General features: G+C 43.0%; 2 protein-coding genes across 4 annotated transcripts in view; both read left to right on the plus strand.

Annotated features, from left to right (window-relative positions):
- Positions 1-15,480, plus strand: part of LOC112244583 (metallophosphoesterase MPPED2) — a 28,564-nt gene extending 13,084 nt beyond the window's left edge. For both annotated transcript variants that reach the window (XM_024412295.2, XM_024412296.2), the window contains exons 5-7: positions 13,117-13,232; positions 13,948-14,061; positions 14,275-15,480. In XM_024412295.2, the coding sequence (XP_024268063.1) occupies positions 13,117-13,232; positions 13,948-14,061; positions 14,275-14,384 (340 nt within the window). In that variant the 3' untranslated portion in view covers positions 14,385-15,480. The remainder of the gene's footprint in view (positions 1-13,116; positions 13,233-13,947; positions 14,062-14,274) is intronic.
- A 10,008-nt stretch (positions 15,481-25,488) lies between these two features.
- Positions 25,489-27,605, plus strand: part of nav2b (neuron navigator 2b) — a 143,198-nt gene continuing 141,081 nt past the window's right edge. For both annotated transcript variants that reach the window (XM_042301720.1, XM_042301721.1), the window contains exon 1: positions 25,489-25,615. In XM_042301720.1, the coding sequence (XP_042157654.1) occupies positions 25,529-25,615 (87 nt within the window). In that variant the 5' untranslated portion in view covers positions 25,489-25,528. The remainder of the gene's footprint in view (positions 25,616-27,605) is intronic.

Raw genomic sequence — 27,605 nt, forward strand, 5'->3', positions numbered from 1 at the left:
GCAGAGTTGTGTGTGTCACTTCAGTGTGTGTTTGCCATTAAAGCACTTCCACTGTGTGTGTGTGGGTCAGTGAGGACAGCATAGCTCTGAGCCTGCATTTCCCCCAATCTCTCACATGGACACCCATGCTGGGCTGGTAATGTACTTTATTGACTGGGAGACTGGTCTCACTGTCATGTGTAGCTTTGATTTCCTGTCTGTTTGTGTAGCAGATAGACGGGAATGGAAAGCTGCCTGACTAATTGCCAACAGTGTGAGCGCTTAGCCTCAAATAAACCATCTGTTTATGGAAATAAATAAGGCCATATCTGACTCTGAAATGAGGTTGTAACTCCCAAGGTAAGGGCTCCAGTTTCAGCATTACTTGGTGGAAATTCCTACTATTGCTTCATGTGTGAAAACCCTCTTTCAAGTCACAACAACGTGGGACTGATCTCAAGTCATAGGCTGAATCACAAATCACTCACTCGGAGGGCCCTCCGAGCGAGAGTGGATGGTTTGGGATTCACCGATACTGTGGCAACCAGTGTCTTGCAACAGTCAGCACAATATATGTGCATGTTCCTTTGTCTAGTCTGTGTGCATTACCTTTGTTTTTTGGTTAGCGGCGGTTTTCTACTCTACCCTGCTCTGCTCTACTCTACCCTGCTCTGCTCTACCCTCTGCTCTACTCTACTGTGCTCTACCCTGCTCTACTCTACCATGCTCTACCCTGCTCTACTCTACCTTGCCCTACAGGCCCCTGCGAGGCCTTACCTGCTGAGTGCTGACATCCCTGATTGTAAAGTGACCTTTGGCCCGGAGATGCAAACTGCACGTCAGTGTTAATTAGCTGCTGATGTCGACAGCGCTACACTTCTCAGATCTCTCTGCACTGCCCTGCTCTGGCCCCAACTCTGACTGACTGCAGTGCAGCGCTAGAGGCTTTCACGCTCACCCAGCATTAGGCAGTCAGGCAGGCCAAACTGGGGCACAGGGAGAGCGGCCAGGCTGCCTGAGGGGGGCAGGCAAGGGGGGGCAGACAGAAGACCGGGTCAGACAGACAATAAGCATAGCCCAGGGAGAGGTAGAGGAGGGGAGAGGTTGAGATTAGGAGTGGGATGAACACCCTCAGAGGAGGAGATGCCTGCCCTCTATTCAGAGGATTACCATTTTGTATGAGCTCCAGCCTACCACAAGGCCACAGTGGATTCAGAAGGCTAGGCCTTTTGACCTATCTTTGGCAGGTTGAATAATGGTCAGGGTTTTATCTGGTTTCAATGCCCCCCCCCAAAAAATCTGCAAAACCTCTTTCATATTAAAAAATAATAATTAACAATCAAGATGATTCAATTGTCAAATGTAATGGCCTAGCCTATCAAATTGCTTATGACACAGTAGTAACTAGCTATAACAACCACTACACCAGTGGTTCTGTCTGTATCAATTCAAGGGGCTTTATTGGTATGGGAAGCATATGTTAACATTGGCAAAGCAAGTGAAGTAAATAATATACAAAAGTGAACTAAACATTAAAAATGAACAGTTAACATTACACTCACTGAAGTTCCAAAAGAATAAAGACATTACAAATGTCATATAATGTATATATACAGTGTTGTAACGATGTGCAAATGGTTAAAGTACAAAAGGGAAAATAAATAAACATAAATATGGATTGTATTTACACTGGTGTTTGTTCTTCACTGGTTGCCCTTTTCTTGTGGCAACAGGTCACAAATCTTGCTGTTGTGATGGCACACTGTGGTATTTCACCCAGTAGATATGGGAGTTTATCAAAATCGGATTTGTTTTCGAATTCTTTGTGGATCTTTGTAATCTGAGGGAAATATGTGTCTCTAATATGGTCATACATTTGGCAGGAGGTTAGAAAGTGCAGCTCAGTTCCCGCCTCATTTTGTGGGCAGTGTGCAGATAGCCTGTCTTCTCTTGAGAGCCAGGTCTGTCTTTGGCAGCCTTTCTCAATAGAATCTGTACATAGTCAAAGCTTTCCTTAAGTTTGGGTCAGTCATTCTGCCACTCTGTACTCTCTTTTTAGGGCCAAATAGCATTCTAGTTTGCTCAGTTCTTTTGTTAATTCTTTCCAATGTGTCAAGTAATGTTTTTTTATGATTTGGTTGGGTCTAATTGTGTTGCTGTCCTGGGGCTCTGTGGGGTCTGTTTGTGAACCTGCTTGATTAGGGGACTCTTCTCCAGGTTCTTCTCTCTGTAGGTGATGGCTTTGTTAAGGAAGGTTTGGGAATCACTTCCTTTTAGGTGGTTGTATAATTTAATGTCTATTTTCTGGATTTTGATCATTATTGGGTGTCAGACTAATTCTGCTCTGTACACAGAGCATATTTTTGCAGAATTCTGCATGCAGTCTCAATGTGGTGTTTGTCCCATTTAGTGAATTATTGGTTGGTGAGCAGACCCCAAACCTCACAACCATAAAGGGCAACGTGTTCTATAACTGATTCAAGTATTTTTATCCAGATCCTAATTAGTATGTTGTATGTTCCTTTTGATGGCAGAGAATTCCCTTCTTGCTTTGTCTCTCAGATCATTCACAGCTTTTTTTTACCTTTATTTAACTAGGCAAGTCAGTTAAGAACAAATTCTTATTTTCAATGACGGCCTAGGAACAGTGGGTTAACTGCCTTGTTCAGGTGCAGAACGACAGATTTGTGCCTTGTCAGCTGGGGGATTCAAAATTACAACCTTTCGGTTACTAGCCCAATGCTCTAACAACTAGGCTACCCTGCTGCCCCTTTGTGGAAGTTACCTGTGGTGCTGATGTTTAGGCCAAGGTATGTATAGTTTTTTGTGTGCTCTAGGGCAACGGTGTCTAGATGGAATTTGTATTTGTGGTCCTGGCGACTGAACCTTTTTTGGAACACCATTATTTTGGTCTTACTGAGATTTACTGTCAGGGCCCAGGTCTGGCAGAATCTGTGCAGAAGATCTAGGTGCTGCTGTAGGCCCTCCTTGGTTGGTGACAGAAGACCAGATCATCAGCAAACAGTAGACATTTAACTTCAGATTCTAGTAGGGTGAGGTCGGGTGCTGCAGACTGTTCTAGTGCCCTCACCAATTCGTTGATACAGTGCCTTGCGAAAGTATTCGGCCCCCTTGAACTTTGCGACCTTTTGCCACATTTCAGGCTTCAAACATAAAGATATAAAACTGTATTTTTTTGTGAAGAATCAACAACAAGTGGGACACAATCATGAAGTGGAACGACATTTATTGGATATTTCAAACTTTTTTAACAAATCAAAAACTGAAAAATTGGGCGTGCAAAATTATTCAGCCCCTTTACTTTCAGTGCAGCAAACTCTCTCCAGAAGTTCAGTGAGGATCTCTGAATGATCCAATGTTGACCTAAATGACTAATGATGATAAATACAATCCACCTGTGTAATCAAGTCTCCGTATAAATGCACCTGCACTGTGATAGTCTCAGAGGTCCGTTAAAAGCTCAGAGAGCATCATGAAGAACAAGGAACACACCAGGCAGGTCCGAGATACTGTTGTGAAGAAGTTTAAAGCCGGATTTGGATACAAAAAGATTTCCCAAGCTTTAAACATCCCAAGGAGCACTGTGCAAGCGATAATATTGAAATGGAAGGAGTATCAGACCACTGCAAATCTACCAAGACCTGGCCGTCCCTCTAAACTTTCAGCTCATACAAGGAGAAGACTGATCAGAGATGCAGCCAAGAGGCCCATGATCACTCTGGATGAACTGCAGAGATCTACAGCTGAGGTGGGAGACTCTGTCCATAGGACAGCAATCAGTCGTATATTGCACAAATCTGGCCTTTATGGAAGAGTGGCAAGAAGAAAGCCATTTCTTAAAGATATCCATAAAAAGTGTTGTTTAAAGTTTGCCACAAGCCACCCGGGAGACACACCAAACATGTGGAAAATAGGTGCTCTGGTCAGATGAAACCAAAATTGATCTTTTTGGCAACAATGCAAAACAGCTCATCACCCTGAACACACCATCCCCACTGTCAAACATGGTGGTGGCAGCATCATGGTTTGGGCCTGCTTTTCTTCAGCAGGGACAGGGAAGATGGTTAAAAATGATGGGAAGATGGATGGAGCCAAATACAGGACCATTCTGGAAGAAAACCTGATGGAGTCTGCAAAAGACCTGAGACTTTGACGGAGATTTGTCTTCCAACAAGACAATGATCCAAAACATAAAGCAAAATCTACAATGGAATGGTTCAAAAATAAACATATCCAGGTGTTAGAATGGCCAAGTCAAAGTCCAGACCTGAATCCAATCGAGAATCTGTGGAAAGAACTGAAAACTGCTGTTCACAAATGCTATCCATCTAACCTCACTGAGCTCGAGCTATTTTGCAAGGAGGAATGGGAAAAAATTTCAGTCTCTCGATGTGCAAAACTGATAGACATACCCCAAGCGACTTACAGCTGTAATCGCAGCAAAAGGTGGCGCTACAAAGTATTAACTTAAGGGGGCTGAATAATTTTGCACGCCCAATTTTTCAGTTTTTGATTTGTTAAAAAAGTTTGAAATATCCAATAAATGTCGTTCCACTTCATGATTGTGTCCCACTTGTTGTTAATTCTTCACAAAAAAATACAGTTTTATATCTTTATGTTTGAAGCCTGAAATGTGGCAAAAGGTCGCAAAGTTCAAGGGGGCCGAATACTTTCGCAAGGCACTGTATATATGTTGAAGAGGGTGCATCTCTGTCTTACCCCACGGCCCTGTGGGAAGGAATGTGTTTTTGCCTATTTTAACCGCACACTTGTTGCCTGTGTACATGGATTTTATAATGTCATATGTTTTACCCCCAACACCACTTTCCATCAATTTGTATAGCAGACCCTCATGCCAAATTGAGTCGAAGGCTTTTTTGAAATCAACAAAACATGAGAAGACTTTGCCTTTGTTTTGGTTTGTTTCTTTGTCAATTAGGGTGTGCAGGGTGAATATGTGGTCTGTCGTACAATAATTTGGTAAAAAGCCAATTTGACATTTGCTCAGTACATTGTTTTCACTGAGGAAATGTACAAGTCTACTGTTAATGATAATGCAGAGGATTTTCCCAAGGTTACTGTTGATGCATATCCCACGGTAGTTATTGGGGTCAAATTGGTCTCCACTTTTGTGGATTGGGGTGATCAGTCAGTCCTTGGTTCCAAATATTGGGGAAGATGCCAGAGCTAAGGATGATGTTATATTTTGTGTATATTTTATAATTTCATTGAGGATACCATCAACACCACAGGCCTTTTTGGGTTGGAGGGTTTTTATTTTGTCCTGTAGTTCATTCAAGGTAATTGGAGAATCCAGTGGGTTCTGATAGTCTTTAATAGTTGATTCTAAAATTTGTATTTGATCATGTATATGTTTTTGCCGTTTGTTCTTTATGAGCCAAAAATATGGGAGAAGTGATTTACCCATACATCTCCATTTTGGATTGATAATTCTTTGTGTTGTTGTTTGTTAATGTTTTACAATTTTCCCAGAAGTGATTGGAGTCTATGGATTCTTCAGTTTCATTGAGCTGATTTCTGACGTGCTGTTCCTTCTTTGCCCGTAATGTATTTCTGTATTGTTTTAGTGATTCACCATAGTGAAGGCGTAGACTCATGTTTTCTGGGTCTCTATGTTTTTGGTTGGATAGGTTTCTCACTTTCTTTTAGGTTTTTGCATTCTTCTTCAAACCATTTGTCATTATTTATCGTTTTTTTATTTGACATTTTTAGATTTGATAGGGAAGCTGAGAGGTCAAATATACTGTTAAGATTTTCTACTGCCACGTTTACACCTTCACTATCACAGTGGAACGTTTTGTCCAGGAAGTTGTCTAAAATGGATTGAATTTGTTGTTGCTTAATTGTTGTTTGGTAGTTTTCCACACTACAGTCCTTCCATCTATAGCATTTCTTAATATTACTCAGTTCCTTTTGGATTTTTGTCTATCACTTTTGTCAGGTAAAAATCCCACTGCTTACACCAGTTTCCTTGAGCCTGCCCTCCTCAGTCCATGTATGTGTCAGTTGGGGTAAGAGGCCTCACTATTACCCAACCACATCCAACACCCAGGAGCCAGCCAGAGCTTGTTACCCCAACATCATCATCATCCATACAGCTTATTACAGGACAAGTGCTTTAATGAGCCTCCGTCTAGCACCACAATGTACTGACCTGTGAAATAACCAACCAGAGTGATGCCCTTTACCAATGTTAAGTGACTCATTTTACTAACCAGACTCATCCAGATCTATCTCTGGAGAAAAGACCCTGGATGAGATGAGTGTGAACTGTGTATAGCAGAGATCATCAACTAGATTCAGATGCGGGCCAAGTTTTTTTGTTGAGTGCATGGTCAAGAGGACAGAACATAATTACAAACAATTTGTAGACTGCAAATTGATGGCAAGAAGCCAAATATATATGATGTTTGACTAAAGCAAAATCATTGCAAATCTTGCCTATATTTGTGGGAATACTTGGGAACATATTTCTTTTCAATTAAAATCACTTGGAGCTAATTTACAGGTGTCCAACAATGAAATAGAAAAACTCTGGGGCCAAATGAAACCACTGCCCCGCGGGCCGCCAGTTGGGGAACCCTGGTGTATAGCCTACTGATGATCACTGCCAGGCTGGAATGAAGGAAGGAACCTTGGTGTATAGCCTGCTGATGATCACTGCCAGGCTGGAATGAAGGAAGGAACCCTGGTGTATAGCCTACTGATGATCACTGCCAGGCTGGAATGAAGAAAGGAACCCTGGTGTATAGCCTACTGATGATCACTCCCAGGCTGGAATGAAGAAAGGAACCCTGGTGTATAGCCTACTGATGATCACTCCCAGGCTGGAATGAAGGAAGGAAAACTGATCATGACACTGAGGAGGGTGCTTTTGAATAGCAGCTTCTCAGTAGTGTTGAATGGGTGATTGGACCAGTGCAGTGTCACAACAAGCCTGGCTGAGTACATGGCACGGTGACGTGTAAGGTGACTCGTGTCTGCCAGAAGCTAGGACATCTGTCCAGGCCAGGGCACAGCAGAATGCAGCATTTGCAACATTTGTGACTGAGTACACATGTTCCCTAGGTAGTGTAGCAGCCCATGGCATTACAGATAGACTAGACAGACGGTAATTCCCCAGGCCCTTCTTTTCCCTCTCAGTACTACCTCTGCTGCAGCTGTGTTGTTCAACATTACAGCCAGACATAGCCATATGCCCTTCTCTTGTAGTCTAGTGCTAGTACAACCCCCACATAGTCCTGACTGGGGTGATTCATATTTGAAGATTCCAGTAGCCCTTTTAGATTGGAGAAAGTTGAGGTACACGCAGGGCAGTGCATTAGAGTAGCTGACCTGGCCGCTTTCATAAATAACCTGAAGCTAGGGGTGCGGTCGGTGCACTGTTTTAGAGTTAAAAAGGTCTGAGCACTGTCTGGGCCATGTCTGCATTCTGTATCAGGTTCAGCTGACAGGTCACCAAGCTCAAGTGCTGATACAGCTCAAATCAAACAGATGACTTGCTGGCTTGTTGTGTACATTGGACAGGGTTGCCATATTGAATAAGAGGACCTTGTCAGAGCTTAGCTTGTGTGTGTTGTGTGCACACGTACAGGTTTGTGTAATGACAGAGAGAGAGGTGATGATCATATAGCAGCAGGTCCAGACAGTGGCTGTTATTTCAGGGCTTTAATGTCTGCTGCCTGCCTGCTACGGGGGTCAGGGTGGGAGTCAGCCAGCAGAAATGTTAGCCTAGCAATGTGTATAACCCAACACGCTGCGTGCTAAAGCAGGCACTGGGCTTTATTTACTCTGCTATCAATCACAATCAAGCTGCCACAGGCCTCTTAAATAAGAGGTCCAGGCACACAGATTAGGACCCAGAAATATTTCAGGGTTCGATACCGTGACCAAGACTGTTTGACTTGGCAGTGCGAGACATTTTTTGTTTATCATTGTTTATTCAAAGAGTAATGTTTAATTGACCAAAAATGAACCAACTTTCTGAAGAGGAAAAACAGCAGAGGAATACCCCTGTGTGTGTGCAGTGCCCGTGCAATTTGCGTAGCCGTTAGCGATGTTACTGATAGCCTAATCCTATTCGGGTATATGGAAATGCAAGTAGCCTGTGCCTACCTGGGAAAACCATCATTATTTGCATCAATCCAGTGGCCATTTGTAGAGCCCAACTAATATAGGATTTTTAGGTCCGATACTGATTTTAGGGATGCAAACTCCACTGATCACCAATATATCTGACGATATGTGACCGACCTCTTTGAATCTGACTTATGTAGCAATTTTTGAGAAACAGACACCTCAAGTCCTCAACTGGCAGCTTCATTAAATAGTACCCGTAAAACATCAGTCTCAACATCAACAGTGAAGAGGCGTCTCCAGGATGCTGGTCGTCGAAAGCAGAGTTGCAAAGAAAAAGCCATATCTCAGACTGGCCAATAAAAAGAAAAGATTAAGGTCAAAATAAGAGGAACTCTGCCTAGAAGGCCAGCATCTCGGTGTCGCCGCTTCACTGTTGACGTTGAGACTGGTGTTTTTGCGGGTACTATTAATTAAGCTGCCAGTTGAGGACTTGTGAGGCGTCTGTTTCTCAAACTAGACACTCTAGTGTACTTGTCCTCTTGCTCAGTTGTGCACCGGGGCCTCCCACTCTTTCTATTCTGGTTAGAGCCAGTTTGAAGGAAGTAGCACACAGATGAGATATTCAGTTTCTTGGCAATTTCTCGCATGGAATAGCCTTCATTTCTCAGAACAAGAATAGTGTTTCACTGTACGTGTTTCAGAAGAAGGTTCTTTGTTTCTGTACATTTTGAGCCTGTAATCAAACTCACAAATGCTGATGCTTCAGTTACTCAACTAGTCTAAGAAAGCTAATTGTATTGCTTGTTTAATCAGCACAGCAGATTTCAGCATAACATAATTGCAAAAGGGTTTTCTAATGATCAATTAGCCTTTTAAAATGATAAACTTGGATTAGCTAACACAACGTGCCATTGGAACACAGGAGTGATGGTTGCTGATAATGGGCCTCTGTATGCCTATGTAGATATTCCATAAAAAATCTGCCGTTTCCAGCTACAATAGTCATTTACAACATTAACAATGTCTACACTGTATTTCTGATCAATTTGATGTTATTTCAATGGACAAAAAATGTGCTTTTCTTTCAAAAACAAGGACATATCTAAGTGACCTCAAATGTTTGAACGGTAGTGTAAGTTGCTAGCACAGATTGCTTGCTTGCTTGCTAACTACCTTGCTGGCCAGATAGAGCCTTACTTCATTGCTGGTTAGCTAGCCAGCTAACGTTAACCAAGTGAGCATGTGATGACGACAGGGTTGCTTGCTTGGTGAAGTGTACTTTTGATTATTTACTTATTCAAATATGCTGTCGCTGGCTGTGGCAAGCTACTCACGTTAAACCATGACCACTCTTACTCTCACGTCGTGACTTACTGAATGGTGAATGATGTTCAATGAGCAGCTCTTAGAGCTCCCTCTTCAGGCAACCATTGAAAAATTCACACATTTGTTCATTCTGTCTATATAATATCAGCACTTTATTGTTGGAATAAAGACCGATACAAATATTGCTGTGAAGGCTCATTTTTAATATCGGTCAACCGATTTATCGCTCGGGCTCTTGCCATTTGTTTTGAAAACACCACCACAATTGCTCTACAAACATAGGTAGCACTCCATAAACTAAGCTTTCCCTAAAGTAGCCTAAATTGAATTACATTTCCCAAATGGTATACCCTAATTAGCCTACACCTGTCTATACAGAAGTAAATAAAATAATTCATAATAGGCTACTACACCAGAAAGCATGATTTGGTCACAGAGGATCATTAGCTTTAAAAAAGAACAATGTTTTAAATCACAATGCCTACAGTCAGAAGGGCCCACAATTTGGGCGGCGCACGCGGCAAATACCACATGATTGTTGAGTTGTGACTGTCAGTGAAAAGTAGAGGTCCTTCCGGGCATATCACAATAGTTCACCATAGTTAGAAAAGCAAATGGATATAATCTGTTAAGAGGAGATGAGGGGAAAAAATAATTTCATCAATTTTAGAATAAGGCTGTAACCTACCAAAATGTGGAAAAAGTTAAGGGGTCTGAATACTTTCTGATGGCTCTGTATATGGATCAGACAAAGTTGTTTATATGGATCTGTTTGTCAGTGTCAGCACAGAAGAGTAGGCTACCCTGTAATTGTTGTCATAAAAGTTAGTGTAGAACCCTGGGTTAGATTTTTTTATCTGCCCCAGTCAGGGCAGACAGTGGAGACTTCCACATCCTGATGGATCATTCCCCTGCAGGAGATCACAGCAGTGACCAGAGGTAGTCAATCAGTTAGCCTAGTGATGACAGCCAGGGTGGGAGAAGACACAGCTTGTATCTACGTGGTCAAGCTAACCACAATCTCCTACCCACAATATTCTCCCTCCTGCTCCCTTTTATCCTCCACCCTGCTCCCCCCCTACTCCATCTTCTCCTCCCCCCTCCCACTCCCTCTTCTCCTGCTCCTTCTCCGCCTGCTCCCTCTTCTCCCCCTCCGCTCCCTCTTCTCCTGCTCCCTCTACTCCCCCCTCCTCCTAATCTCACTTTTTTATGCTCCCTCTCCCCCCCTGCTCCCACTTTTCCTACTCCCCCTCTCTTGCTCCCTCTTCTCCCCCTCCTGCTCCTTCTGCTCCTACTCCCCCTCTCCTGCTCCCTCTTCTCCTACTCCCCCTCCCTTGCAGCATGGGAAGATAATAGCGCCCTCGGGTCCTGGGGAGCATGCCCCTCCCCCTTTCCTCCCCCCACCACATCCTGGCTATTACTGGCTTCCATATTGAGCAGCACAGCTCATTGTTCATATCTCGTCTATGTCTGCTCTGCTGGTTTGGAGAGCGACAAGAGAGACGCCGGGGAAACGTAGGATTTATCTACCCGCTGGTGTCAGCAGTGGGATCCAGGTCTAACACAGAACAGATCTGCTTTGAATCACAGGGTTGGAGAAGGCAGTGTAGCCCAGCCTGGAGGAAAATACACTACATCACCAAAAGCATGTGGACACCACCTGCTAGTCGAACATCTCATTCCAAAATCATGGGCATTGATATGGAATTGGTTTCCCCCCTTTGCTGCTATAACAGCCTCCACTCTTCCGGGAAGGCTTTCCACTAGATGTTGGAACATTGTTGCAGGGACTTGCTTCCATTCAGCCACAAGACCATTAGTGAGGTCGGGCACTGATGTTGGACGATTAGGCCTGGCTCACTGTAGTGTTAAGATTTCCCTTCACTGGAACTAAGGGGTCTTGCCCAAACCATGAAAAACAGCCACAGACCATTATTCATCATGATTCATCACTCCAGAGAACGTGTTTCCACTGCTCCAGAGTCCAATGGCGGTGAGCTTTACACCACTCCAGCCGATACTGGGCATTGCACATGGTGTTCTTAGGATTCTGTGTGGCTGCTCGGCCATGGAAACCCATTTCATGAAGCTCACGACGAACAGTTCTTGTGATGACGTTGCTTCCAGAGGCAGTTTGGAACTCCGTAGTGAGTGTTGCAACCAAGGACAGACGGTTTATTTCTGCGCACTTCAGCACTTGGGGATCTCATTCTATGAGTTTGTGTGGCCTACCACTTTGCGGCTCAGCCGTTGTTGCTCCTAGACGTTTCCACTTTACAATAACAGCACTTATAGTTGTTCGGGGCAGCTCCAACAGGGCAGACATTTGATGACCTGGCTTGGTGAAAGGTGGCATCCTATGGCGGTGCCACTTTGAAAGTCACTGAGCTCTTCTGTAAAGCCATTCTACTGCCAATGTTTGTCTATGGAGAGTGCATGGCTGTGCTCGATTTTATACACCTGTCAGCAACTGGTGTGGCTGTAATAGCCGAATCCACATATTTGAAAGGGTATCCACATACTTTTGTGTATATATAGTGTTTAAAGGTGCAGTCAATATGAATGGGCTGTTTGTGAGCTACTCCGTGCATGGCTGTGTCAGACCCTTGCTACCGCACAGTGGGGGCTGTATCAGAAATGCTGATACTGTATGTAACACAAGACCATCAAAATCTTTATGTACATTTGAAATGAACGTGGCAATAGTGGCATGGTACGAGTTCTGTTTTCATCTTGATTAAAGCTATACAATAGGAAATGTGCAAGATGCTAAATCAGACGGTGTGTGAGTCTCAAACTTGGCCCAGAGCCTCACCTGCACTGGAATGGCTCTTGGAGTGAAATACATAGTTGATCTGAAGGGAAGTATCAATCGGCAGTGTTTGTATGTGGTTAATAACGTCCCCCTAGGCTGCTGCAGCCCTGTGTTGAACCCTCCAGAGAGATCTCCCCCATGCATCACGGTGTAGCCTAGACTGTTCAGACAGGTTGATGAATGCACTGCGGGCCATATCAGTCATATAACCGCAACTATCAGCGTTCATTTAGTCCAGACCAAATAGCTTCCACTTCAACCCCTCCCTCCTCCCCCCTCTCCCCAACCTCTTCCGGTTAGCTCTGGCCAGAATTAGCCGTGACCTTGGCCTGACATGTGCCTTTCTGTCTGCCCATTATGGCCGGGGCAATCTCTTTACCTCCATGTGCCCCGGCTGTCGGTAAATAAAGGCAGTAGTCAGACAGGACAGTGCTGCCCATACTGCTGTGTGTCAGGAGGCCAGGGTCCCAGGGGAGACATGAAACTCTTATTAACATGCTTCTTCTCATTGGTGCTGACAGCTTAATCCATTTCCAGTGTTTGGATGACCTCTGTTATGCTGTGGCACGGGCCAGAATGAATGTCCTAGTCGAATGAATGTCCTAGTCGTATGATAACCCTCTATCTGCCTCAATGGCTGGCTGTCTCCTGCCCCCCCACTCCCCGGGCGCTCTGCCTCCCCGCTCGCGCTCTCCCTCTCTCTCCCCCTCGCGCTCCTTGTCTCCCCCTGGGCACTCTGCCTCCCTGCTTGCGCACTCTCCCTCGCTTCCCCTATCGCTCTGCCCCCCCCTCTCCCCCCTAGATCTCTCTCTTGTGTGCAGGTGTGTGTGATGTATATTTCTTTATATAACTGTTTCTACTGTGTGTTTCTACAGGACACCGTGGTTTAATGGCTGGGGTTTTAACCTTCCCCGCGGCCAGTCTCTATTGGATAAGTGGAATCAGGTTCCAGAGGGCATAGATGTTCTCATGACCCACGGACCTCCCCTCGGTGAGTTGACTTCATAGAACCCCAAAACACCTCATTCTACAGCCTTTCCCAAAGACTGCTAAAACAGCTTGCACTTATGAATTTGCCGGTATAGTTACTGTCACTCATTCATTGAACTGCTGGAAGAAATGGAAGCAGAGATAGGGTGACATTTTTCTTATGTTAAAATGAGCAACAAGCTACAAAGACTGTGCAATGACGAGTTTGGTATTTTTCGTCTGTTTAAAATGGTGTGTAGGTGTAGCTACAGGTCCAACTGAACAGGTTTTCTTTGTGACCATCAACAAATTCTAATTCATTTACAGCACTGAGATCGCCTATATGATCCATTCAAACATTCACAGCACATATAACGGTAATACCGCATCATTGTTTTATAGTGTAATTCGGGTTCTCCAGCACGCCTTCATTACATTAAATCATTGAGATTAGTTATTCAAATATTCCATCCATTTACTCTCGCAGAGAGTTTCACTTCCTGATAAAGTGCTTGAGGATAATGGCAAACTTCACAGATTGTGTCTAAAACTTTGCGTTTATCTGTGCATTTATACAAAAACGTTAAGATATGGAAAATGTCGCCCTTAGTTTCTGACCTGTCTCACTATGTTATGAATGAAGACGCTAATGTTCAATTTATTTCCGTTATGTTCATTTGTCTTTTGCAAAGGTTAATCAAGTGTGTTAATCAGTCTATTGTTGTGCTTTGGGACAGGTTTCCGGGACTGGGTTCCCAAGGAGCTGCAGAGAGTGGGCTGTGTGGAGCTGCTGAACACAGTACAGCAGAGGGTCCGACCCAAGCTCCACGCCTTTGGGGGCATCCATGAGGGTGAGTGTTCTGTGCTCTGACCTCCATGGTCCTGGTTCTATAAAGGACTGAACATACATGTTAGGAAGTCGTCAGATTTCAGGCAAAACGCTTCTTAACATGGATACTGTTCTAAAGAATGGCAGTTAATCCTGAATCAGTTGGGGATATCCTGTGCCTGTTATTGTCTCTGTTTTGACTCTGGTGTCTAATGTCTTTGTCCTCTCTCTGCAGGGTACGGCATTATGACGGATGGATGCACAACTTTCATCAACTCCTCCACCTGTACAGCCAGTTTCCAGCCCACAAACCCCCCCATCGTATTTGACCTGCCCAACGCATAGAGCATCGTAAAATAAACCAGCATTTTTTTAATTCAGTTGTACGAAATGCTAATCTTCAAGATATTTGTCTTTTGTAAACTGCTTGTAAAAATGCATGAAAATCGGATTCTGGTATTGAAATGATCTTTGTAAAATATTCCATATTTTCCATTCGTTTGCATTTGCTGAAGTGGCTGGTTTTCTGTATTGTGGTTTTCTTTGTTTCCTCTATGAAGATGGATAAGCGCCTTGCCTCACAGGCAAGTACACTGCCTGACCGTAACAGGACTCTTTACATAAGCAATACTTGACCTCATGATGATGATTGAACATGCATTTGGCATTGTAACTTAAGTTATTTGGTCTCTGTTAAAGGCCTGTGTATTGTTAAAAATGAAGCCTTTGAAATGAAATTGTATGTTGACATTTGTATGAAATTGGTCCAATTATTCTATACCCAGTATAGATGAATCTCTTGTGCTCTCACACTTGTGTAAGAGCTTTATGTGTACTGGTGCATCATCTCCCTTGATCTGTGGCGCAACGTTTTGGAACGTTCAGAGAGAAATATGCTATGTTGACCTATCTGCAACGTTCGATCACATTTGGCTACTGAACTTGGCCGTGTTTTTCTCTAGTCAAGGTCATTGATTGACTGGCCAGTCTTGTGGTACCGTTTGACATCAAACCGTTCATTCCCATCTTATGAATAATCAGCTGTAAAGAACACTTTCACTTGATGTTAATTGAAAACAGATGCTGCATATTCTCAAATGACCCCATCTTCCATGGAGTACATGTGAGCCGGTGCTTGTGTGAGTTTTCAACATGCGCAAATCAGGCATTTTCATCTCACTTTAAGATTTGTATCGATATTCAACAGCTGTAAAATATTTGGGATGCCCTCTAAAGTACAATTTTGCTAATTGTTTTGTTTTTTTCTCTGATTTTTGCACTGTGTGAAAATGCTATCTTGCTAGCACAAAACAAGTTGCCAACGGTAGTCTTCTGTCATTGTAAATGCCTGTTTAGTTTCCTGGTTTATGAACCTTTTTTAACTTGATGAATTTAGTTGCCTTTATATGCAAATAAAATTGCAAGATTTTTACCTGTTGAATAGCTATAAATTGTTTTGTATTTTACCTTAGTGAATTCTTCATATCATCAATAAGTCTTATTTGCCAAATTATTTCTAAAGCCTATTGCTCTTTACCACGTGTCTGGGAAATGTCTGATTATCATTATGGCAAATAGTCCCTAATACTGTACACCACGGGTGTCAAACTCATTCCACAGAGGGCCTAGTGTCTGCAGGCTGGTTTTCAGTTCAGCCCTAGACAACGAGGTGTTGGGAGTTTCTTACTAATTACTGATCATAATTCAGCAATCAAGTACAAGGGAGGAGCAAAAAACCTGCAGACACTCTGCTCTCCGTGGAATGAGTTTGACACGTGTCCTGTACATTGTCCTCACGTTGTATACTGTAGAAGTGGTCATGCACACTAAGGAAAGTACAGTACATAATAATAATATAATCCCTTGGATAGAGGTGAAGGTAAATGTCACCCCCACCGGTCTTCCCTGGGCCAGACTGATTAACTCATTAATTATCCCCTGACTGACAACACCAGGGATTAATAGGTGCTCTTGATACGGGTGACTGTGGCCCTATGCTGTCCTGGCAGCCTATTGATAGGAGAGATTTGTCAGGCTGGCCTTGGTCCTGGCCCTGATGGATGTCATATGGATTCTCCCCCGTTCGTAGACACCCAGTAGTTGGTCGCTAACACACCGGCCACCGGCTACTTTCAGAAGTTAGTCTTTCTGGTGTTTCCTCTCTCACTATTACAGATATACTGTAACTTACCACTCATCACTGTGGATATGTTTTATTGTTGTTGAAACCAGCTGGACATCTCAAGTCCATTTATTTTCATTAGTGGTGACTCCAGGCCACCCATCTCTAGTAAGCCTAGACCTAAGTGCTCTTGGCATTGTCAAAGAGATTATATCACAGTTACTATAGGAGTAATATAGAGTACTTTGACTACACAAGGGGTTCTCAAACGTTTTGGGGCCGGGACCCTTTTTTGTGTTTGCAAATTCACCAGGGACTCCCCTCATAATCAGAACACAACCCGAGTGTGATAAAAAATAGCCTACAGGGATTTTTATTGTTATGATGTTTTACTATGAGAAAATGTTGCCGTTTTCAAGCTAATTTCCTGCAATTCTACACATTTTGTCCTGCCCCAATTTGCTTGAAAACAGCAACATTTTCTATCCAATTCCCAAGAGGCAGGCCTTTTAAATGTTATTTTCCGGACCTGAGACTTGGTTCATCCAGCCATGTGCTGCAGATGTCAAAATCCCTGTAGCCAATTTTTATTGATCTCGAGTTGTGTTCTGATTATGAGAGGGTCCCTGAATAATTGTTTCTTATTTTGTTGTTGTTGTGGCTTTAAAGCTAATATCCTGTAATTCTAAACATTATGACATTAGGCAGAGAGAAAACCTTGCAGTTTTAAAGAGTAAATTACAGTGCATTTATGTAAAAATAAAGTAATATTTGGGGGAGAATAGTATTTAGTTGAAAAATGTATAAGTGGTGGAGTTCTTTAATACCAATATCCCTTTGAGTGTCCCAGGCCCATGTTGCCCAGGGTTAAGAACATAAATTGTAGATTAATAATATTTTATTGTATTGCACAGTGTAAACTTACTCCACAGATCCCTTGCCCAAAGTCATTTAATCTGTTAGTAATATTCATTAAAAAAATAAAGATGATTATTTTAAATTATTTTATATCTGGCGGTGGACCCCCCCGCAGTACCTCTGCTGACCCCACTTTAAGAACCCCTGGACTACACAACACGTCTGGTATTCATCCATTCACTACTTGTCCCCATGTCACCCTGATTAAAGTTGAAATCCGTAAAGGGGGAATAGGCGCCACTGTTTGCCCAAGCACCTTCGTGATTGTTTTTGTTATGTTGATGAAGTGGAGTAGAGGAGCATCTAGCATCATGGTTTGTAAAAGTCTCAGTACATATACTGCTATTTATGGCACGTGCAATGATGTCCGCTGGGGACAAAACTGGTTGTTGTTTGAAGTAACTTCTTTGTTTTTGTAATATCACAAACACGTGGCAGTTTCACCAACTAGGAATCATTTTACATCATCATGACGATGTGGCTGGTGACATTTTGCTTCTTGAAAACTTGTCTCCTGACAGGTAAAACATTTTGGGACTGTATCAACAGTGAACTAATGAAAACAGTAGGGGATTTTAAGGATGCATGGAAAACATTGCTCCACAAACAGATGGACCATATGAGGAGAGAGACAGCCATCAGAAATCCTGAGCTTGCTGATTTAATACTGAGTCAGGAGGAGTCGAAGAGACCAGGGGGAGAGGGTTACTGAACCTTCCCTACCCACCCTGTCTGTCTTCAAGCCACTTTGCTGCCACCTACCCAATCCTGCTCAGGAAGTGGGATCCTGCCCCCTTCTGGACATACATCTAACATGCTACTTCATGTGTAAGAAGGACAACAATGATTTGATGACCCTCCTTTATGTATTGAAGATGGGGCAAAACAGTTTCCAATAACTCTTTATTCATCACAAGCAGTCTGTATATTTGATTTGCGATACAGACATCACTATTGATGATACAACACAAATATATACAAATCACATGTATGAGCTTGATGGGTCATGTTCAGTGTTTAGACATTGTTACTGTACACATGACAACATCAGTTACCCTCAGTGTAAACTAATGTATGAGCTTGATTCATTCTTTGTCCTGGAGCTCCGTGGCTCAGAGGCTCAGCTCGCTGTTGGTTTGTCCTAGAAGCCACGCCCTCTCCGGCCGCCCCTGAACCTCTGTCTCCCTCAGGAGCTGGGTGAGAACACCTCCTCCTCTATCCCACACATGCCCTGGGAAACACACTGTAATGATTCTCTTCTATCTCCTCCTCTGATGAAGAGGTGGAACAAGGATCGGACCAAAATGCAGCGTGATAATGATTCATGATATTTTAATGAAGGAAAAAACTATACATGAAGAAACTACAAAATAATGAAATGTGAAAACCGAAACAGCCCTATCTGGTGCAAACACAAAGACAGGAACAATCACCCACAAAACCCAACACAAAACAGGCTACCTAAATATGGTTCCCAATCAGAGACAATGACTAACACCTGCCTCTGATTGAGAACCATATCAGGCCAAACATAGAAATAGACAAACCAGACACACAACATAGAATGCCCACCCAGCTCACGTCCTGACCAACACTAAAACAAGGAAAACACATACGAACGATGGTCAGAACGTGACAGTACCCCCCCCTCTCTAGAATGGGAGATTCTATATATGCCAATAGTTTTTATTTTCTGGGTCAAGGTTTGGCTTTTTCAAGATAGGCTTTATTACTGCCACTTTTAGTGAGTTTGGTACACATCCACTAGATAGAGAGCCATTTGTTATGATCAACATAGGACAAGGACAAGCACAGGAAGCAGCTCTTTCGGTAGTTTAGTTGGAATAGGGTCCAGTATGCAGCTTGAAGGTTTAGAGGCCATGATTATTGTCATCAATATGCCAAGAGATATGGTACTAAAAAACTTGAGTGTCTCCCTTGATCCTAGGTCCTGGCAGACTCAGAAAAAAAAGCTCAGTTGTCCTGCAGACTCAGGACAACTGAGCTTTGGAGGAATACACATATTTAAAGAGGAGTCCATAATTTACTTTCTAATGATCATGATCTTTTCCTCAAAGAAGTTCATGAATTTATCACTGCTGAAGTGAAAGCCATCCTCACTTGGGGAATGCTTCTTTTTAGTTAGCTTTGCGACAGTATCAAAAATAAATTTTGGATTGTTCTTATTTTCCTCAAATAAGTTGGAAAAATAGGATGACCGAGCAGCAGTAAGGGCTCTTCGATACTGCACGGTACTGTCTTTCCAAGCTAGTCGGAAGACTTCCAGTTTGGTGTAGCGCCAATTCTGTTCCAATTTTCTGGAAGCTTGCTTCAGAGCTCGGGTATTTTCTGTATACCAGGGAGCTAGTTTCTGTTGACAAATGTTTTTAGTTTTTAGGTGCTACGACTGCATCTAGGGTATTGCGCAAGGTTAAATTGAGTTCCTCAGTTAGGTGGTTAACTGATTTTTGTACTCTGACGTCCTTCGGTAGGCAGAGGGAGTCTGGAAGGGCATCTAGGAATCTTTGGGTTGTCTGAGAATTTATAGCATGACTTTTGATGATCCTTGGTTGGGGTCTGAGCAGATTATTTGTTGCGATTGCAAATGTAATGGTGGTCCGATAGTCCACGATTATGAGGAAAAACATTAAGATCCACAACATTTATTCCACGGGACAAAACTAGGTCCAGAGTATGATTGTGTCAGTAAGTAGGTCCGGAGACATGTTGGACAAAACCCACTGAGTCGATGATGGCGCCGAACTCCTTTAGGAGTGGGTCTGTGGACTTTTCCATGTGAATATTAAAGTCACCAAAAATTAGAATATTATCTGCCGTGACTACAAGGTCCGATAGGAATTCAGGGAACTCGGTGAGGAACGCTGTATATGGCCCAGGAGGCCTGTAAACAGTAGCTATATAAATAAAGTGATTGAGTAGGCTGCATAGATTTCATGACTGGAAGCTCAAAAGACGAAAATGTCGGGGGATTTTTTTACATTTTTAAATTTAAATTTGTATTCATAAATGTTAGCACCACCTTTGCGGGATGCGCAGGGGATATGGTCACTAGTGTAACCAGCGGGTGAGGCCTCATTTAACACAGTACATTCATCAGGTTTAAGCCATGTTTCAGTCAAGCCAATCACATCAAGATTATGGTCAGTGATTAGTTAATTGACTATAACTGCCTTGAAAGTGAGGGATCTAACATTAAGTAGCCCTATTTTGAGATGTGAGGTATCACAATCTCTTTCAATAATGGCAGGAATGGATGAGGTCTTTATTCCAGTGAGATTGCTAAGGCGAACACCTTCATGTTTAGTTCTGCCCAACCTAGGTCGTGGCACAGACACGGTCTCAATGGGGATAGCTGAGCTGACTACACTGACTGTGCTAGTGGCAGACTCCACTAAGCTGGCAGACTGGCTAACAGCCTGCTGCCTGGTCTGCACCCTATCTCATTGTGAAGCTAGGGGAGTTAGAGCCCTGTCTATGTTCGTAGATAAGATGAGAGCCCCTCACCAGCTAGGATGGAGTCTGTCACTCCTCAACAGGCCAGGCTTGGTCCTGTTTGTGGGCGAGTCCCAGAAAGAGAGCCAATTATCTACAAATTCTATATTTTGGGAGGGTCAGAAAACAGTTTTCAACCAGTGATTGAGGTGTGTGACTGCTGTAGAGCTCATCACTCCCCCTAACTGGGAGGGGGCCAGAGACAATTACTCGATGCCGACACATCTTTCTAGCTGATTTACACGCTGAAGCTATGTTGCGCTTGGTGACCTCTGACTGTTTCATCCTAACATCGTTGGTGCCGACGTGGATAACAATATCCCTATACTCTCTACACTCACCAGTTTTAGCTTTAGCCAGCATCATCTTCAGATTATCCTTAACGTCGGTAGCTCTGCCCCCTGGTAAACAGTGTATGATCGCTGGATGATTAATTTTAAGTCTAATACTGCGGGTAATGGAGTTGCCAAACATCTGCACAGCCCTCTGAATCCTGCCCAGCCTCTAGCTCTCGGGTGATGTATATTTTTTGTATGGCTTGATTGTGATGCTGTTTTTTACCTAATACAGGGGAGTGTCTCACCACTGGAGTCCCCGTGCTCTCCTATGATGTGTCCCTGGACACTGCTAGAGTGGATCTGCAGTCTCTCCCCCGTCAAGTAGGGGAACCGTGCTGAGTCCAGATTGGTTCTGCTGACCCTGTTCTGAGGGAACCCACTCAGCCTCCATGCCACATAGGTCAGCACATCCACCAGAGTGCCACAGAGTTCAGTACCATCGGGTTAGCCACCAGCCAGGGTTAGAAACAAATATATGTATGCTCAATTACTATTGGACAGGGTTTATCCACGCTAGGAAGAAACATTTACTTAGCGAAAATAAGTCATGTAACTAAGTTTGACTTGACTCTTCTCATCAGTCTGATAATATCCTACTCACTTCTCCCTATACGAATATAAGAAGTGGACATGGTGTAGTGAGTTACTAGGGGTTTATATGACCAGGGGGATGGCGTCAGGACTGTGCTGGGCCAGTGGAGGGATGATCTGCTTCAACACCTAAATGTTCCTCTGGACCAGATCCAGACGACTCTCCCCCTTCCTCTGACGCACGCCTGCAGTGATGACGCACAGCTTGGAGTTGGCTGTGTCTGAGTAGAATAAGAGGAACAGAGCGTGATATATTACAATATGTTACAACGAAGTGGGAAAATATCCCAAACTCCACATTTTTACATCTAGGGATTTCATAGTTTGTCACTCTGGACACATTTTCCCACAAGAATTTGAAATACAGAAAGCATTCATCGTTCTGCTGTATCACTGTATTATTTTAAAGGAGTCAGCACACGTACATGCAAGCACACACGCACGCACACACACACACGCACGCACGCACGCACGCACGCACACACACACACACACACACACACACACACACACACACACACACACACACACACACACACACACACACACACACACACACACACACGGGGACTGAGCCAAGTTATAGCTGACCTCTGGCGGCTGAGGTCTTCAGGAAGAGGCTGGCTTGCTGCATGTCCAGCTCCTCTCCATGCAGTCCTCTATAGCATCCACCACGGTGACTTCATCAGCCACACCCTTCACAGCAAGTGACGGGGTAAGTGATAAGCTATACTAGACTGTTTATCATCAGGATTCATAGGAATGGTTGTTTGTTTGTTGGAATGGCGTGGCACTGTATACAAGCTCAGAATAAAAATCTAAAGTCTTTGGTGCTCGCTCTGCACAGTGGAATATGCAAAGTGGAACTCACTGTAAGATACTGAGGGAACATGCCATACTGACATTACCCACACCCAAGATGGTCACTTTGGTGTATCCACTTCCTGGTCTAGGACTGATGTGGTTTCTCTCTGACAGTAAACATGGCATCTGCTTTTGATATAGTGGATAGAATAGGGACAACACAACATGTAATGCTTTTTCTATACAGCGTTTGGCATAGTGGCAACATCATGCAATAACCAGGTGAATACAATGTAACTATACTGTATATCACTAAATGGACTGACTGTCACCTGTTTATTGCATGATATTATAACCTACCTCTAATTATAATATATGAAAAGTTCAATGATGTATAATTCCGAAAAGTGGAGCCTTTTCATGTAATTGTAGCCTCGTGAAGTTCGATGCTCTTGCGATCATGGGTGGAATGACTAATAAGAGATGTTCCATTTTTTCACACTAGATGGCAGAAAATTCATTCCTAAAAGTTTCAATGGGAATGAGCTTTAACACTGGGATAAGAAAGCAGTGTCCAAAAAAAACTATTGAAAAGAAGCGCTCTTTGTGGGGATGGGAATGGAAAGTGTGGTCTGTGCTGGTGTACGGTGTGCACACGGAGTAACCAATTTGTAGCCTCTGTGCATGGATATTCTGCACACAAAAAAACATTTTATTTGGGTGAGTATTTTATATTTGACCATTTTTTTCCCCATACAGTTATATGATATCATGTTAGATGGAATAAGCAAATTTTGATTGCATTCATAGAATTTTTTATTTTGTATTTTTTACATCGTGGTTTCAGTCAGTCACATTCTATATTCATATTGTAGGCTAAGTCTAATGGTTAAACTTGAAATACATTTATAACTATTGTAGTATGTAGCCTATTTGGGTTTCTTTAGTTAAGTGAGAGGGATAGTTTTACAGTGGAGTTTTAAAAATCATCGGTGTTCCCAAACGATCATAATGAGAATGATGATGACAATGATGTATCAATTTAATGCAACCTTGCATATATATATATATATATATATATATATATATATATATATATATATATATATTCCGACACACATACTCATTAAAGGGTTTTTCTTCATTTGACTATTTTACTAGAAATGTATGTCTAAACTATCAAATAACACACATGGAAACATGTAGTCACCAAAAAAGTGTTAAACAAATCAAAATATATTTTATATTTGAGATTCTTCAAAGTAGCCAAACTTTGCCTTGATGAAGCTTTGCACACTCTTGGCATGATCTCAACTAGCTTCATGAGGTAGTCACCTGGAATGCATTTCAATTAACAGGTGTGCCTTGTTAAAAGATAATTTGTGGAATTTCTTTCCTTTTTAATGCGTTTGAGCCAATCAGTTGTGTTGTGACAAGGTATGGGTGGTATACAGAAGATAGCCCTATTTGGTAAAAGACTCAGTCCATATTATGGCAAGAACAGCTCCAATAAGCAAAGAGAAACGACAGTCCATCATTACTAAACGACATGAAGGTCAGTCAATCAGGAAAATGTCAATAACTTTGAAAGTTTCTTCAAGTGTAGTCGCCAAAACCATCAAGCGTTATGATGAAACTGGCTCTCATGACGACTGCCACGGGAAAGGAAGACCCAGAGTTACCTCTGCTGCAGAGGACAAGTTCATTCGAGTTACCAGCCTGAGAAATTGCCCAAATAATTGCTTCACAGAGTTCAAGTACAGACACATCTCAACATCAACTGTTCAGAGGAGACTGCAAGAATCAGTCCTTCGAATTGCTGCAAAGAAACCACTACTAAAGGACACCAATGAGAAGAAGAGACTTGCTTGAACCAAGAAACATGAGCAAATCTGAGCTTTGGTCTAATGAATCAAAATGTTAGATTTCTGGTTCCAACCGCCGTTTCTTTGAGAGACGCAGTGTCACGACTGCCACCGAGGTCGGTCCCTCTCCTTGTTCGGACGGCGTTCGGCGGTCGACGTCACCGGTCTTCTAGCCATCGCCGATCCAACTTTCATTTCCATTTCTTTTGTCTTGTTTTCCCGCACACCTGGTTTGCATTCACTCATTACTTGTCTTGCATATAACCCTCTGTTTCCCCCCATGTCTGTGTGTGGAATTGTTATATGTAAATGTATGTGTACTCCAGGCTGGTTTGCGCCGGGTTATTGTAACACGGGTGTGTTTCGTTTTATGAGTGCCGTGTGTTTTTGTTCGCCTCAATAAAGGGCTCCGGATGCTTTGCTGGTGACACTATTGGTGATTTATTTCAAATTCAAGGCACACATAACCAGCATGGCTACCACAGCATTATGCAGCAATACGCCACACCTCCAGTCTGTGTAAGGGCTATTTGACCAAGAAAGTGAGTGATGGAGTGCTGCATCAGATGAAATGTCCTCCACAATCACCTGACCTCAACCCAATTGAGATGGTTTGGGATGAGTTGGACCGCAGAGTGAAGGAAAAGCAGCCAACAAGTGCTCAGCATATTTGGGAACTCCTTCAAGACTGTTGGAAAAGCTTTCCAGGTCACTTATTTTGGTTACTACATGGTTCTATATGTGTTATTTCATAGTTTGATGTCTTCGCTATTATTCTACAATGTTGAAAATAGTGAAAATAAAGAAAAACACTTGAGTTTGTGTGTCCAAACTTGATATAGTGGGTAACTGGGTACATGGTGGGTAACTCAAGCTCTTCGCTCAGATCAAGCATGATGGGACACTTGGACCCCCTTGGACTGAACCATGCTTATCAGATTTCATTATCACTGTGTTAAATCCTATCACTTCCAATGAAGGCAGTGCATCGTTGCTGCAGGCTGCATCCCTAACTAACCACCATGATTCAGAGACCAGAGGCCCCTGGGACCCAGTCTCTTCGGTCAGTCCTGTGGCCCATTCCCTCTAGGTTGAGACTGAAGAAGCAGAACTATTGTTGACCTTTTTCTGCCAGAGCCCCAGAATCCTTTGGGAGGTATCGGATGTGACCATTCTTTTGGAGAAGTGGTGTATCCGTATTGACAACCTGGGAAGGAAGTAGGATATCACATGTGAAATATCTGGGATTTCCCTTCCTCTCAGGGATTATTGGGTCGTGGATATTGTGGAGTTGGGACTGAGCAGGGAAGAGAGAGGGTATCTGGCATTCAGCCTGCTATGGAACTGGGAGCTGAGGGGAGCAAGCATCAGCACCAGCACCAGAGGAGGAAACCTGTCAGACATGCACTGGAGGAGCAGAAAAAGGTAAATGGAGCCCATCGCTGTCTGTCTCTCTGTTTGTCCGCTAATGACCTCTTTACAATTATGACCACTGCTTCACAGTGGTAATAATGTCACAAACAGGAGCTTGAGGGGAACATCTTTTTGATTCACCCCATGTTTTTACGTTACTGTTATATGATTGTTATCCTGCTGGTGTGGTTGATCCAATCAGAGGCTACAGTTTCTTTCTGTGTACAAGTCACAGCAGTTTTGGAATGCTTTGAACTTTGAAACTGAACAGAACAAAATGTACTGCATAGTGGTAAAAGTAAGTTTTATTGTAATCTGTTGGACAACTTTAAAAATGGTATGTACAAATATAAATGATGCATGATGCCGGTGGTGAAAATGACAGTAACAAAAGTATGTTTTTTCTTGACTAGATTCAATATGCATGCAGAGTTAGGTAGTTTATGTATCTATTATGAGAGAGTTATTGGGGATCCCGTCCCCCAACTGTTCAGGCTTCATACCAGGATGTTATAAGAGGGTTCTCTACGGTAGCCAGGTTGTCCCCCCACCCCCTATGGCTGGCAGCTGGGGCGGCATATATTGGTCATGCTTTGGCTTTGGTGAAGCTTCTACACTGAACTGTGGGGCTGTCGTAGAGATTAGGTAATTTGCCTTGATAAGTACGTGCGATCGCTTTCAATGACTCCCCAAGTGAAAGTCTCCTTTTGAACAATGTAAAGCTCAGTGTTGGGTCTTATCATGTCAGCCCCCTCTCTCACGCCTTATGGCAGCCTGATTGCCTTGTACTCTTGCCTCATTGTTGGCCCTCATTTAGCCCACCCTCGTTTGTCATCAGATGTGTATTTAATCTCAGGATGATGAAATGTTCTATTTGTTCAGACCTGTGATTTCTATGATTCAGTGTTCCTGGGTTCTTGAGACGTACAGGTAAAAGAAGGCTGCTTGTGAACTCATCATTGTCCTTCAATAGTCAAAAGAGTTGTTTTCTGTGACTTGAAGCTTTGGTTTATCCCCTTACTGAATTATTGATAGGTTCGGGAGCAGTGATTTGAATCATCTCTGATTGTGATGGTAGTATCATTAATTAATGGCCTCCTAACCTGCTCTAACATCTTTTAGACCAATAATTCCTACAATGCACCATGTTGATTTCCATATTAGTAATCCATCTGGTATGACATTGGCTACCTACAAAGCTACAGTGAGTACTACTGGATAGGGGGATACCTAGTCAGTTGTACAACCGAATGTCTTCAACTGAAATGTGTCTTCCGCATGTGTGAATCATAGAGGTGCGGGGGGCTGCGTTAATCCACATCCACATCATCTGCATCAATGGAACAGTGGGTTAACTGCCTTGCTTAGGGGCAGAACGACAGCTTACTGGCCCAACGCTCCTACCCACCAGGCTATCTGCTGCCCCTACTGAAGCTTGATTATTGTTCTAACTAGATTATTTGTAATTTTGTTCCAAAGTTAGTCAAATTAGGCAATTGTTTTCACAGCCCACCTATGCTCCAACTGTGTTTCCACAGGCATCCCAGTCTGAGATATTTTTCCACTAATTGTCCTTTTGACAAATCAGATCAGCTCTTTTACTAATAACTGGGCAAAAGATCAGAATTTGTCTGCCTGTCACGCCCTGTGTGACAGTGGGGTGGGCATTCTATGTTTTGTGATCTATGTTTCTTTATTTCTATGTTTTGGCTGGGTATGGTTCTCAATCAGGGACAGCTGTCTATCGTTGTCTCTGATTGGGAATCATACTTAGGCAGCCCTTTTTCCCTCCTTCAGTGTGGGTTGTTAACGTTGTTTGTGGCACTAAAGTGTCATGGTTGTTCTTTTTGTTTCTTGTTTTGTTGCCGTCATTCCAAAATAAAAAGGAACATGTACGCTCACCACCCTGCACCTTGGTCCACTTCTTACGACAGCCGTGACCACTGCCTGTGTAAATGCAGTCTTATTGGCACTTTTCCAACAAAGCAAACATTTCATAGCA

Source organism: Oncorhynchus tshawytscha, linkage group LG19 (genome assembly GCF_018296145.1).
Source record: "Oncorhynchus tshawytscha isolate Ot180627B linkage group LG19, Otsh_v2.0, whole genome shotgun sequence".
NCBI classification, from domain to species: Eukaryota; Metazoa; Chordata; class Actinopteri; order Salmoniformes; family Salmonidae; genus Oncorhynchus; species Oncorhynchus tshawytscha.